Source organism: Phacochoerus africanus, chromosome 2 (assembly GCF_016906955.1).
Source record: "Phacochoerus africanus isolate WHEZ1 chromosome 2, ROS_Pafr_v1, whole genome shotgun sequence".
NCBI lineage: Eukaryota > Metazoa > Chordata > Mammalia > Artiodactyla > Suidae > Phacochoerus > Phacochoerus africanus.
The window spans coordinates 186,774,644-186,788,968 of record NC_062545.1 but is presented as its reverse complement, the minus strand read 5'-3'; the positions used below and the strand labels follow the sequence as shown (position 1 = coordinate 186,788,968).

The following is a 14,325-nucleotide window of genomic DNA, read 5'->3' as shown; positions in this document are numbered from 1 at the left end:
CAGGTTTTGGTTAGATGAAGAGATGAAGGAAACATTCAGAGAAGTTGAAGATAGGGTTTTTTGATGACTGACCACTTTATGGTCTGTGCTTTTGCATGTTCTGATCTTTGCTTGGATTAAAAAAAAAAATAACTTTATCAATTGAGGTCCAGTTTATTTATTTATTTGTTATTGTGTTTTTTGTTTTTTGTTTTTTCTTTTTTTTTCTTTAGGGCCACACCCAAGGCACATGGAGGTTCCTAGGCTAGGGATTGGATCAGTTACAGCTGCCAGCCTACGCCATAGCAATGTGGAATCCGAGCCACATCTGCAACTTATACCACAGCTCACAGCAACACCAAATCCTTAACCCTCTAAGGGAGGCCAGGGATGGAACCTGGGTCCTCATGGATGCTAATCAGATTTGTTTCCGCAGAGCCATGACGGAAACTCCAAGGTCCAGCTTACATAATATAAAATTCATCCCTTTTTTTTGGCTGCTCCTGTGGCATGGGCAAGTTCCAGGGCCAGGAATCGATCCTGCACCACAGCTGGATCCTTAACCCACTGAACCACCAGGGAACTCTAAAATTCATCCATTTTAAGTATATGCCTTTTTGAAGTAATTTTATTCAGATACACAGTTAACCTCTGGATTATTTTTAACCCTTACCCAGTGGGCAAACACATATTGTTCTGAACCCTTCTCAGGTATTCTCTCTTCTGAGAAGTCTTTTCTGATCTTGCTAAATGGCAGTTTGTACTAATGCTTTATTGTGTGTATTCTCCTGTTTATTTCATGCTCAACCAAACTGAAACTGTGTTGACTTGAATCCCTCAAGGGAAGAAATTTTCTTACTTATTCTTACTGTCTAACAGTGTCTCACACATAGTAGCCGCTTATATTTTTCATGTAAAAATGTCTCAATAAATGTTGCTATATTAAATTATATTAAATGAACATTATATTGTAAAATGTTTCATAGTTTAAATAAACATAAGAATATTTAGGTGGAAAACCTGAATTGAGCTCAAGAAACTGATAAGTAGCCCTGATATCAAAGAAAATAATGGTATTATTTCCCCCAAACTTAGTGACTTAAAACAATAAATATTAATTTATACAATTTTTGTGGGTCAGGAATTTGGGTGCAGCTTAGCTGGGTGGTTCTGGAGATTCCAGTCAGGATGTCATCCAAGGATGCATCTGAAGGCTTGAATGAGACTGGAGGATCTGCTTCTAAGATGACTCATTCACATAACTGGCAAGCTGATGCTGGCTTTTGGCAGGAGGCCTTAGTTCTTAGTCATGTGGACATCTTCATGGGTCTGCTTGAGTTTGCTTAAGGTTCCACATGGCAACTGGCTTCCTCCAGAGTAAATGATCCAAGAGAGAGCAGGGCAAAAGCTGCCATGTCTTTAATGACCTAGTCTTGGGAGTCCCACTCCATCATTTCCCACTTACTTAGGTCAGCCCTATTCAGTGTGGGAAGGGATGACACAAGGCATGACTGCCAGGAGGTGAGAATCACAGGAGATCAGCTGGGAGGGTGGCTATCATAGAAGTTAATTAACTTAAAAATGAAGTAATACATGCCTAGTACATAGCAAGCAGTTATATATTTGAACAAGTGAAGGCAAAAGATAAAGTGTTTTTTTTTTTTTTTGGCTTTTTAGGGGTGCACCTGCAGCATATGGAAGATCCCAGGCTAGGGGTCGAATTGGAGCCACAGCTGCCAGCCTACACCACAGCCACAGCAACATGGGATCCAAGCCACATCTGTGAGCGACACCACAGCTCACAGCAATGCTGGATCCTTAACCCACTGAGCAAGGGCAGGGATCAAACTCTCATCCTCATGGATACTAGTTGGGTTCATTACTGCTGAGCCACAACGGGAGCTCCTAAAAGCATTTCTAGCATCAATTGAAGTTGAAAAGTAAGATGTTTGCCTAAATTTTTAATTTGAAATGTTTTATATGCTGTTTCTTTTTTTTTCTTTTTTTTCCTCCCCCTACTAGGGTCATTGAAAACTGTTCTAAGTGATCAACGAAAACAGATGCTTCAAAAATACAAAGAAGAAAAGCAGCTTCAAAAATTGAAAGAGCAGAGAGAGAAAGCTAAACGAGGAGTATTTAAAGTGGGTCTTTATAGACCTGTTATGCCTTGTTTTCTTACCTCAAACCAGAATACTATGAAGATTGAGCCAAAAAAGGTAAGTTTACTATGCTAACTTGATAGAGAGGAATAGTTCTTTTAGCTGGAATTTTCTTTAAGAAATTAGATTTCTAAAATAATCATTTCTCTTGAGTCATTTATTCATTTAACTAGTTGGTAGGAGATGGGTATGATGTAATAGGAATTCAGAAGGTGAAAGCCAGGTCTCTTGATGTGGTATGGGTAAGTTGAGATTGGATAAAATTGGAAAAACTAGTAAAGCCAGGCTGAACAATGAATGCTATGCCGAAGTATTTGGCATTTTTCCTGTAGAATATGGAGAGTCAAGGGAGGCTTATCAATGAACTTGTACCATTATCAAAGTAATATTAAGAAGATTATGCTGGCTTTGAGGATTGTAGTCTAGAAAGGGAAGAGTTTATAGATAGGAAGATCAGTTGTGTGTCTACTGGCAGATATTCACTATGTATAAAATAGGTAGATGAGATAAGTGGACTGGGCCATTGGTTCAAAAAAATAGGTATATCTTTATTTTGAAAGATAGTTATCTATGACATTATATTAGTTTCAGGTATACAACATAATGAATTGTTACTTGTATATTTTGCAAAATGATCACCACAATCATTCTAGTTAACATCCATCACCACACAGTTACAAATTTTTTTCTTGTGTTGAGAACATTTAACATCTACTCTCTTAGTAATTTTCAGATATACAATACAGTATTATTTTTATTGTTTTTTATTTAAAAAAATTTTTTTTGTTTTTTAGGCATATGGCAGTTCCCAAGCTAGGGGTCGAATCAGAGCTATAGTGCTGGCATGTGCCACAGCATTGCAGGATCCAAGCCAAGTCTACGACCTATACCACTGCTCATGGCAACAATGGATTCTTAACCCACTGAGAGGGGCCAGGGATTGAACCCGCATCCTCATGGCTCCTAGTCAGGTTTGTTATAACTGAGCCATGATAGGAACTCCTACAATACAGTATTATTAACTATAGTGACCACGCTTTATATTACATTCCTGGGAATGACTTATTTTAAAACTGAAAATTTTGAAGTTCACTAATGGAGCAGTGGTTTGAGGATCCAGTGTTGTCACTGCGGTGGCTTGGGTCACTACCATGGCTTGGTTTCAGTCCCTGACCTGGGAACTTCCATATGCCATGGGCGAAGCTTGTACCTTTGACCATCTTCAACTGTTTCACCCATCGTGTACCTCTGTTCTCTATTTTTGAGGTTGGGTTTTTGTTTGTTTAAACTTTACATATAATGAGGTCATATGGTTTTTATCTTTCTCTGTCTGACTTAATTCACTTAGTATAATGCTCATTGTCCATCCATGTTGTCACAAATGGTAACATTTCCTTATTTTTTATGACATAAGAATAGTCCACTTTGTTGTGTGTGTGTATCGTATTTTCTTTATCCACTTACCCGTTGATGGACACTCAAGTTGTTTCCATGTCTTGGCTGTTGAAAGTAATGCTGCAGTATACATGGTGCATATAGCATTTTGATTTAGTGTTTATTTTGCTTTGGATAAATGCCCAGAAGTGGAATTGCTGGGTAATATGGTAGTTCTAGTTTTAATTTTTTGAGGAACTTCTATAATGTTTTCCATAGAGGCTGCACCAATTTACATTCCCTCCAGCAGTGCACAGGGGTTCCCTTTTCTTCATATCCTTGCCAATACTTAATGTTTGTCTTTTTTTTTTTTTACTTTTTAGGGCCACACCCACAGCATATGGAAGTTCCCAGGCTAGGGGTTGAATCTGAGCTATAGCTGCCCACCTACACCACAGCCACAGCAACACAGGATCCGAGCTGCTTCTGTGACCTACACCACAGCTCACAGCAACCCTGGATCCCTAACTCACTGAGCAAGGCCAGGAATCGAACCTGCGTTCTCATGGATACTAGTCAGATTTGTTTCTGCTGCGCCATGACAGGAACTCCCTTGGAAGACATCTAAAGAGATTTGATAGGACTAGGAGTTCCCATCATGGTGCAACAGAAAGGAATTCAACTAGGAACCATGAGGTTGTGGGTTCAATCCCTGACCTCACTCAGTGGGTTAAGGATCTGGCGTTGCCGTGAGCTGTGGTGCAGGTTGCAGACACAGCTCGGATCTGGCATTGCTGTGGCTGTGGCATAGGCCTTTGGCTACAGCTCTGATTCAACCCCTAGCCTGGGAACTTCCATGTGCTGAGGGTGTGGCCCTAGAAAAGGCAAAAAGACACCTCCCCCCCAAAAAAAGAAAAAAAACAAAATAGGAACTTTATTCCATAATGAGACAAGGAAGTAAGTTTTGTATCTGTGCTTTTTTTTTTTTTTTTTTTAACTTTATCTTTTGACTGTTTAAGGCTGTTGCATCTTCGGTGCGGATTACAAGGTCAAAGGCTAAAGACCAAATGGAGCTGACTGAGGTATAGTTGATAGTGGGTCATTGTTACTGAAAGGACAAATTGTACTTTTTTTCTTAGAGTAAGTAAATTCATTTTTAATCTTTTAATCTGGTACCAGCTTCAAGCACAGTGATTATTTTACTAGAGTTAATAATACCAAAATCACTGTTGTTGGTATTGTGACAGGACTGATTTGGCTAGATCTTAAGGAAATGGTCATTTAAAATATTCTTGGAATTCCTGTCGTGGCATAGCGGAAATGAATCTGACTAGGAACCGTAAGGTTGTTGGTTCTATCCCTGGCCTTGCTTGGTGGGTTAAGGATCCAGCGTTGCTGTGGCTGTGGTGTAGGCTGGCAGCTGTAGCTCGGATTGGACCCCTAGCCTGGGAACCTCCATATGTCGTGGGTGCAACCCTAAAAAAGGACCATAAACAAAAAAGTTCACTCTTGAAGTTCCTGTCATGGCTCAGTGGTTAACAAACCCAACTAGTATCCACGAGGACTCAGGTTCGATCCTTAGCCTTGCTCAGTGGGTTAAGGATCCGGTGTTGCTGTGAGCTGTGATGTAGCTCAGAGATGTGGCTCGGATCCCGTGGTGCAGTGCCTGAGACATAGGTCAGCAGCTGCAGCTCCGATTCGGCCCCTAGCCTGGGAACATCCATATGCCGAGAGTGCAGCCCTAAAGAAAGACCAAAAAAAAAAAAAGCTCACTCTTGGAGTTCTCGTCGTAACTCACTGGGTTAAGAACCTGACTAGTATCCATGAGGATGAAGGTTCAATCCCTGGCCTCGCTCAGTGGGCTAACGATCCAGTGTTGCCATGAGCTGTGATGAAGCTCGCAGATACAGCTTGGATCCTGCATGGTTGTGGCTGTGCTGTAGGCCAGAGACTGCAGCTCTGATTCAAGCCCTAGCCTGGGAACTTCCATATGCCATGAGTGGTGCAGCCCTAAACAGACAAACAAAACCATTTCTACTTCTCTAGACTTCATTCAAAATGCCATCATCTCATTGAGGCCTGATCAAAATTCCACTCTACATCTACTTCAGAACTCCCCATCTCCCCTCTAATTTCTTCTTTTAAATCTTGCCCGTAGAATTTGGGTTTAATAGATGCAAACTAGTGCCTTTGGAATGGATTAGCAATGAGATCCTGCTATGTAGCCCTGGGAACTATGTCTAGTCACTTATGATGGAGCATGAGAATGTGAGAAAAAAGACTGTATACATGTATGTGTAAACTGGGTCACCTTGCTGTACAGTAGGAAATAGAACACTAAACCAGCTAAATATAAAAAAATAAAAATCACTGTAAATGAAAAAAAGAAAATCTCACCCATAATATTAAATGCTTTTGACTGACACACTATATAGTCTTTTTTTTAGTGCTTAACTCACATGTAAGCTCCTTGAAAACAGGGAATTTTGTTTGTTTTGTTCACTATTATATCCTAGAACCAAGAGGGAACATGGTAGTGACTCAAATTCATTGAACACTGAAACTTAGCTTACTCACCTGACAAAGAGGCATAATACTATTTCCCTCCTTGTCCACTTGACTTTGAGTAAGCCTCCTAATAACTTTATCCATTAACAGTGTTTTGAAGACCCTTAAGTTTATAACACCCACCCTATGGCTTTTATATCTCTGTCTATACTTACTGGTGACACAAATGTGTAATGAAGCCCAGTAAACAGACAAAAAAGAGTGTGGCATGGATATGTTAATATAGATCTCAAAAGGGATGCCTGGGTGAAGAATATTTTATTTTATTTGTTTATTTTTTACGCCTGCACCACAGCTCATAGCAACACCAGATCCTTAACCCACTGAGCAAGGCCAGGGATCAAACCTGAGTCCTTGTGGATACTAGTCAGGTTTGTTAACTACTGAGCCACGATGGGAACTCCAAGAATGAACTTTTGAAAAGAGCTTCCTATCCAGGAGAAGAATTTTCCAGTCAAAATTCAAAGGTCTTGAATTAAAAACGTGTCTAGTATATTTAAGGAGTCTCAAAAGATTATAGTCAGTTATTTTTAGTAGCCTAGGTTATTGACATTTTCTAAATTTTAGAATTCTAAAAAAGCTTATAAGGAAATTTATGTAATTTTATTTGGGGTAGGTTTTTTGTTGTGTCATGTATCAGATTTTAGATGGGTCAATTTACACATTAAAACTGGTGTTGGTTCATTATGTAATTAAATCACATAGCACCTAACCTTTTAAATAGATTGATACACGGAGTGATGTTCGAGCAGTTCGACCTGGTCAAAGACAGACTTCTGAAAAGAAAGTGTTGGACAAAGAGAAAAAAGGTATAAGTATTAGCAGTATTTATAAATTTTGATGTTGCCACACCAATAATTTAAAATTACCAAAAGCATTTGATTTTGTTATTTTTCCCGCAGCTATTCAACCTGTAATACCACCAATGAGAATGACTCGGTCAGCTACTCAGGCAGCAAAGCAGGTTGCCAGAACAGTCTCATCCACAGCAGCAACAAAGCCAGTGACAAGAGTTGCTAATGGTAAGAACAATGTCTTTTTTTTTTTTTTTCCCCCACTGAGAAGTGTTTTTATTACATATAGTAGAGAGGGAAGAGAATGGGGGATAATACTTACATAACCACTAACTGGCATATATTTTAGCCATTCATTTCCACTTCCAGGGTCCTACTTCCCCTCTTGTCATAGAACTTGTAACTAAAGCCAACATGTGCTGTGTTAGTCTAACTGGAAATGAACAATTCATAATTTTATTCTATAAAGATGTGGCTTATTTGTGGGTAGGAACAATTTTTTGATCAGTGACTGAACCAGAATGTTTTGGTCCTTGAGCATTTTTCTCTGTTCAATTTTTTTTTTTTTTCTTTTTAGGGCCATACCCGTGGCATATGGAAGTTCCCAGGCTAGGGGTCAAATTGGAGTTGCAGCTGCTGGTCTACACCATAGCCACAGCAATGCAGGATCCTTAACCCACTGAGCAAGGCCAGGGGTTGAACCCATGTCCTCTTGGATGCTAGTTGAGTTTGCTACTGCTGAGTCAGGACGGGAACTCTTACTGAGTTTTTTCTGTGTTCAGTTTTTAAAATCATCATGCACTTCTTTTAGTAGGAGAGGAGGAAAGGGAAGGTTCTAATTCCTAAAGATAGGTTCTGTTCTTTGGTGTCTCTTTAGCACACAGTGGGTGCTCAAATGTTGAAGTACTGCCATCCATTTGAGGGAATATAATTTTTTTTTTGTCTTTTTGCCTTTTCTAGGGCCGCTCACTTGGCATATGGAGGTTCCCAGGCTAGGGGTCTAATCAGAGCTATTGCTGACAGCCTACACCAGAGCCACAGCAACATGGGATCCGGGCCGCATCTGTGACCTACATCACAGCTCATGGCAATGCCGGATCCCCAACTCACTGAGCAAGGCCAGGGATCCAACCCACAACCTCATGGTTCCTAATTGGATTCGTTAACCACCAAGCCACGATGGGAACTCCTATAAAAAAATATTTTAAAAAACATGGAAAAACATACTCAGGTGTCAACAGTGATTACCACTGAGTAATATAAGCCCGAATAAAAAAAAAATTTTTGTTTTTTGGACTTTTTTAGGGCTGCATCCGTGGCACATGGAAGTTCCCAAACTAGGGGTTGAATCACAGAGCTATAGCTGCCAGCTTACACCATAGCTCACAGCAATGCCAGATCCTTAACCCACTAATTAAGGCCAGGGATTGAGCCCAAGTCCTCCTGGATACTAGCTGGGTTCGTTACTGCTGAGCCACAACAGGAACTCCCTTGAGTAAAATTTTTGATTGTTGTTTTTTGTGTTTCTTAGAAACTTTTTCTAATTTTCTGTAGTAAGTATGTATTTTATATTTAGAGGCAAAAGGTAAAATACTATTATACCTTTTGTTTTGTTTTTAAAACAGATGGCCTAGCAGGAAATTTCATCTATTTTTTTTTTATCTTCTTTTATAATGTGACTTTTAATCATAAAATCCTTTAAGACAGAAGTTCCTGTCATGGCTCATTGGTAATGAACCCAATTGGTATCCATAAGGATGAGGGTTTGATCCCTGGCCTGACTTAGTGGGTTAAAAATCCAGTGTTGCCATGAGCTGTAGTGGAGGTTGCAGACTCAGCTTGGATCCTGTGTTGCTGTGGCTGTGGTGTAGGCTGGCACCGCAGCTCCAATTTGACCCCTAGCCTGAGAACCTCCACATGCTGAGGGTGCAGCCCTAAAAAAGACCAAAAAAAAAAAAAAATCATTTAAGACATTCATTCCTATTGTGTTTTTTTCCCTTCCCATACTATCTAGTACTTTTAATGCAACATTCTCTATGTAGTCAAAATGGATGTCTTATTTCACTTTTATTTTAGATAATGAAGGAGAAAGAAAGTTTTCAAATCAAGGAAGACCTGCCAAAAAGATAGAAACAAAACTTGATAAGGTAGAGTATAAACATCTCTTTATTTCTAGGTACTTTGGACATTTCATTGCTACTTTCATGAAGTTGAAATTAAGCATATAGAACTGCTTTAAGAAGTTGTGTTAGCAGGTCCTGTTGTGGCTCAGTGGAAATTAATTCAACTAGTAACCATGAGGTTGTGTGTTCGATCCCTGGCCTTGCTCAGTGGGTTAAGGCTCTGGCGTTACCATGAGCTGTGGTGTAGGTCACAGATGCAGCTCGGATCCTGTGTTGCTGTGGCTATGGTGTAGGCTGGCAGCTGTAGCTCTGATTTGACTCCTAACCTGGGAACCTCCATATGCTGCAGGTGCAACCCTAAAAAGCAAAAAATATATATAGTGTTAAAAATCTCTTGAACCATAAGAAAGCATCAGGAGGATTTACTGCTGTTGATTTTCAGATTTCTTTTCCCCAGAACTTTATAGGTAGAGAAAGCATAATTTGGTTAACAGGAAATTGAGAAAAATAATAAAAACACAGCTAACAGAAACCTTCATATGGGAATTAGCTAAGAGATAGGATGGAGCAGGGTGAAATGCATTGACTTTGGATTCAGTTAGGCCTGAGTTTGACTATTGTCTCTGCTTCCAATTAGTTATATAACTTTGGGCAAATTATGTGTTTGTTTTCCCATCTCCAACACATAATACCTACATAGAGTAGTTAAGAATTGGAGAATTCCCACTGGGGCACAGTGGGTTAAGAATCCATGGAGTTCCTGTCATGGCACAGTGGTTAACAAATCCCACTAGGAACCATGAGGTTGCGAGTTCGGTCCCTGCCCTTGCTCAGTAGGTTAAGGATCCAGCGTTCCCGTGAGCTGTGGTGTAGGTCCCAGACGAGGCTCGGATCCCGAGTTGCTGTGGCTCTGGTGTAGGCCGGCAGCTACAACTCCAGTTAGACCCCTTGAGCCTGGGAACCTCCATATGCTGTAGGAACGGCCCTAGAAAAGACAAAAAAGAATCCAACTGCAGCAGCTCAGGTTGCTACAGAGGCACAGTAATCCCTAGCTCAGTGCAGTGGGTTAAAGAATCCATTGTTGCTGAAGCTCTGGCATAGGTCACTGCTGTGGCTCAGATTCAGTCTTTGGCCTGGGAACTTCCATATGCCACAAGTGTGGCCATTTAAAAAAAAAAAATCTAATATTTCTTATAGCTTCCTGCATAGTGCCTCGTAGAGTCTTAAAAAAAGAGCCATCGTTTGGAGGACCCAGCGCCTTAGTTTATAATCCATGCTACAGTTCCTTAAAAAAAAAGTTATGCAGGGTGTTCCCTTCATGGCTTAGCGGTTAACAGAACCCGACTAGGATCCATGAGGATGCAGGTTTGATCCCTGGCCTTGCTCGGTGGGTTAAGGATCCAGTGTTGCCATGAGCTGTGGTGTAGGTTGCAGGCTTGGCTTGGATCCTCATTGCTGTGGCTGTGGTGTAGGCAGCTGCTGTAGTTCCAATTCGACCCCTAGTCTGGGAACTTCCATATGCCACAGGTTCGGCCCCTACAAAAAAAAAAAGAAAAAAAATAGGAAAAAGTTATGCAGAAGTTTAAGAAAGTGGCTAGATTCTTAACTAAGAATAAAGATCCTCCAAGGAAGGCACAGTTTAGGATGAATCTTTACAGATAAGCAGGTGGCACTCATAGTCCTCCACTGAGATTGATTTTTTCCCTTAAGGATTACCACTTGTTTTTACTTTCATTGCCACTCTGGCCTCACGGACAGTGTTACCCTCGTCCAAGTTGAAACACTCTGGGTTCAGTTCATATTGCATAAAAAAGCAGAAATGTAAAAACCTCTAACATTATGTTTACATGGTGAAACAGGTGAAAGTGGTCAAAAGGTACAAACTTCCAGTTACAAAATAACTAGATCCTGGAATGTAATGGACATAATGGTGACTATGGTTGATGACACTGTATTATATATTTGAAAGTTATGAGGAGGGTAGGTTGTAAAAGTTCTCATCATGAGAAAATAAAATTATAACTGTATAGTGACAGATGTTCACTAGACCTACTGTCTAGATCATTTTGTAGTATATATAAATATCAAATTATGTCATACACCTGAAACTAATATAATGTATATGTCAATTATATTGGAACTAAAAAGCTAAAACAAATTGACTTGAAAAACAAAAGAAGCTGCACATTTTATATGGTTAAAATTACTGTGTCACATTTAAGAGATATTTTTGCTCATATGATAAGATTATTTGTAATAATCCAAGGTTATTTGGAAAAAGGATTTGGTCCTTGACAATAGTAGCCATCCAATAAACACTGGATTTTTTGAATCTTAAACCATTGTGATTATCAACATAATTTAAATACAGAGGTAAGTATTATGTGGGTAATTTTTCCACCTTAATTTTCATATATTTTAATTTGCTACAATACCTTAAACATTTTATTTAGTCCTTTTAATGAGGATTGGTTCTTTCTCTGGTAATAGTGGTTCAGCTAGCTGATCTTCTGATTCCATATATACATTTAATTTTATTTGTTTTTGTCTCAACTTATGTACATGAGATACTTATTTCAATTTTCACATTTTTTCATATTTTAAAAATTGGTTGATTATATCCCCAGAAGAGAAATTCTCACTCTATTTTGTTTCCTCACATCTAGGTCATTTCTTTTAAAACCGAGTTTAGTAGTTTCTTCACTGAAAATACTTTGGATTCACAAACTAGTGCAACAAATGAAATGGATCCAGATGGAGTCTTATCAAAAACAGAAACTTTACCTAAAACAGATACTGCAAAAATGAAAGGGAAGAATTCCTTTGCACCTAAAGATTTTATGTTTCAGCCACTAGATGGTCTGAAGACCTATCAAGTAACACCTATGACCCCCAGAAGTGCCAATGCTTTCCTGACACCCAGTTATACCTGGACCGCTTTCAACATAGAAGTGTAAGAATTTAATGGTTTTTGTTTTGTGGGGTTTTTTTTTAGCTTTTCAGGGCTGCATCTGAGGCATATAAGTTCCCAGGCCAGGGGTTGAATCAGAGCTATAGCTACCAGCCACAGCAACTCAGGATCCCAGCTGCATCTACGACCTATACCACAGTTCACGGCAATGCCAGATCCCCGCTCCACTGAGCGAGGCCAGGGATCAAACCCACATCCTCATGGATACTAGTCAGATTCATTTCTGCTGCGCCACAACGGGAACTCCCTGTCCTGTGCTTTTTAAAAGTTATTATTTAGTTAGTAAATGATAATTGTAAATCATGAAAATTTGGTCTTTAAAAAATTCTTTAGAAGGCTACAGTAATGTATTTGACAGTTTTTGAATTTCTTATACGTTGTTACTATTTTCACAGTACACTTTGTGGGGTTTTTTTTGCCTTTAATTTTTTTGTTTGTTTGTTTGTTTTTACTGCCACACCTGTGACATATGGAAGTGCCCAGGCTAGTGGTTGAATTGGAGCTGCAGCTGCTGGCCTATGCCACCGCAGCACTGAATCTGAGCTGCATCTGTGACCCACGCTTCAGCTTGTGGCAACACCCTATCCTTAACCCACTGAGCAAGGCCAGGATGGAACCTGAGACATCATTGGGTTTTTTACCTACGGAGCCACAGCAGGAACTCTCTGCCTCTCTTTTTTTTTGGTCTCTTGTCTTTTTAGGGCTGCACATGCGGCATATGGAGGTTCCCAGGCTAGGGGTCTAATCAGAGTTACAGCTGCCGGTCTATGCCAGAGCCACAGCAATGCCAGATCCAAGCCACATCTGTGATCTACACCACAGCTCACGGCAACGCCGAATCCTTAACTCACTGAGCAAGGCCAGGGATTGAACCTGCAACCTCATGGTTCCTAGTCAGATTCGTTAACCACTGTGCCACGACCAGAACTCCCTGTTTTTTGTTTTTTGGTTTTTTGCTGAGTATTACTTTAGGAAAACTACTTCTAAAATGTTTTGATTTTATCCCAGTTTTTAAAAAGCAACATCATTTTGAAATCCTTCAATTAGATATATGAGGCTCATGTTTCATAAAGTATACTTTTGGATTGTTTTTAGTGATAAGACTCAAGCAACAAAAGAAATCTTGGCACAAAAATGTAAGACCTACTCTGCCAAAACAGAACATCAAGATTCAAGTAAATTACAATGTTCTTTGGATTCTGTAACAGTTTCAGATAAAGGTACCATATTTTAATTAATTTTTTACTCTTCTGCTTTGACATTTATTAGACTGTTTAGAGCTTTTTCACCTTATAGTTTAAGGATGTGATCTTGGGGCTGGGATGGGGAAAACGTGGGGCAAAATATCTTCAGAGAGAAAGAGTTGGAATAAGGAATACAGACTGAGAAGGTGGGGAGAAATAAGTATAAATTTGAAGAGGTGAAGAGTATTGGGAGACGTTTTAGAGGATCTGTGGTGAATGAGACAGAAGTAAAGTTGTTAAATTCAACATTGAAAAATATTGAAGGATTTAAAAAATTTATCCTGTGGGGGATGTCATTTTAAGAGTTGCTGTTTTGAAATTTATATATAATATTTTCTTTTATCTTTAGAACATGTCTTAAATAAAAATGAATTTACTAATAAAAATTCAAATAGCCATTCAATAAAAGAGGTTGTCCCATTACTTGAAATAAATGAAGATCAGATACCTCAGCCACATGATGTGCCATACTTCAGGTGTGTCCATTTGTTCCTAGTGTAAGAATTTTGTGTTAATGTCTAGACATTTAAAATCAAAATTAAACTATTTTTAATCTGAATATAGTAGATGAATTAGGGGAAACTGGATTTCTGTGATTTTCATTAATCTTTTACATTTTCATTCTTTTTTTCGGTAACTAGTACATTAGTGTGGTTCCTATCTCAAATGGTAGAAAAAGTTGTAAGTGGGAAATTTTTTTCCCAACTCTGTCTCCCATCCCTGTAATTCAAACTTTTCTCGGAAGCAAGTGTTACTCATTTCTTGTGGATCCTTCCAGAGGTGGATAATGCATATGTAGGCTAACAAGCATATATGTTACATATTTTCTTTTGTATAAACAATAGCATACTATTCTATTTTCATTTAATATTACATGTAGTAGACATTACATTTTTATTACTTAAAGAGCTTTCTCATGTTGTTTTGTGTGTGCATGTGTATGTTTAATGGTCACATAGTATCCAGTTATTTGAATTTACCATAATTTACTTAATAGGTCCCCTTTTGATGGTTATTTACATTGGGTTCAGTCTATTACTATTACAAACAGGGCTGCGAAGAACAGCCCTGTCTATGTTTTAATTCTCTCGTGTGCAAATTTATATAAAGATT

General features: G+C 39.1%; 1 protein-coding gene across 3 annotated transcripts in view; it reads left to right on the top strand.

The window, feature by feature from the left end:
* The window catches only part of DLGAP5 (DLG associated protein 5), a 49,510-nt gene that overhangs the window by 8,342 nt on the left and 26,843 nt on the right, over window positions 1-14,325 (top strand). For 2 of the 3 annotated variants that reach the window (XM_047767397.1, XM_047767399.1), the window contains exons 3-10: window positions 2,002-2,195; window positions 4,532-4,594; window positions 6,805-6,889; window positions 6,983-7,102; window positions 8,951-9,021; window positions 11,664-11,950; window positions 13,064-13,188; window positions 13,562-13,688. In XM_047767397.1, the coding sequence (XP_047623353.1) occupies window positions 2,002-2,195; window positions 4,532-4,594; window positions 6,805-6,889; window positions 6,983-7,102; window positions 8,951-9,021; window positions 11,664-11,950; window positions 13,064-13,188; window positions 13,562-13,688 (1,072 nt within the window). The remainder of the gene's footprint in view (window positions 1-2,001; window positions 2,196-4,531; window positions 4,595-6,804; window positions 6,890-6,982; window positions 7,103-8,950; window positions 9,022-11,663; window positions 11,951-13,063; window positions 13,189-13,561; window positions 13,689-14,325) is intronic. The other variant, XM_047767398.1, reaches the window with a different exon arrangement.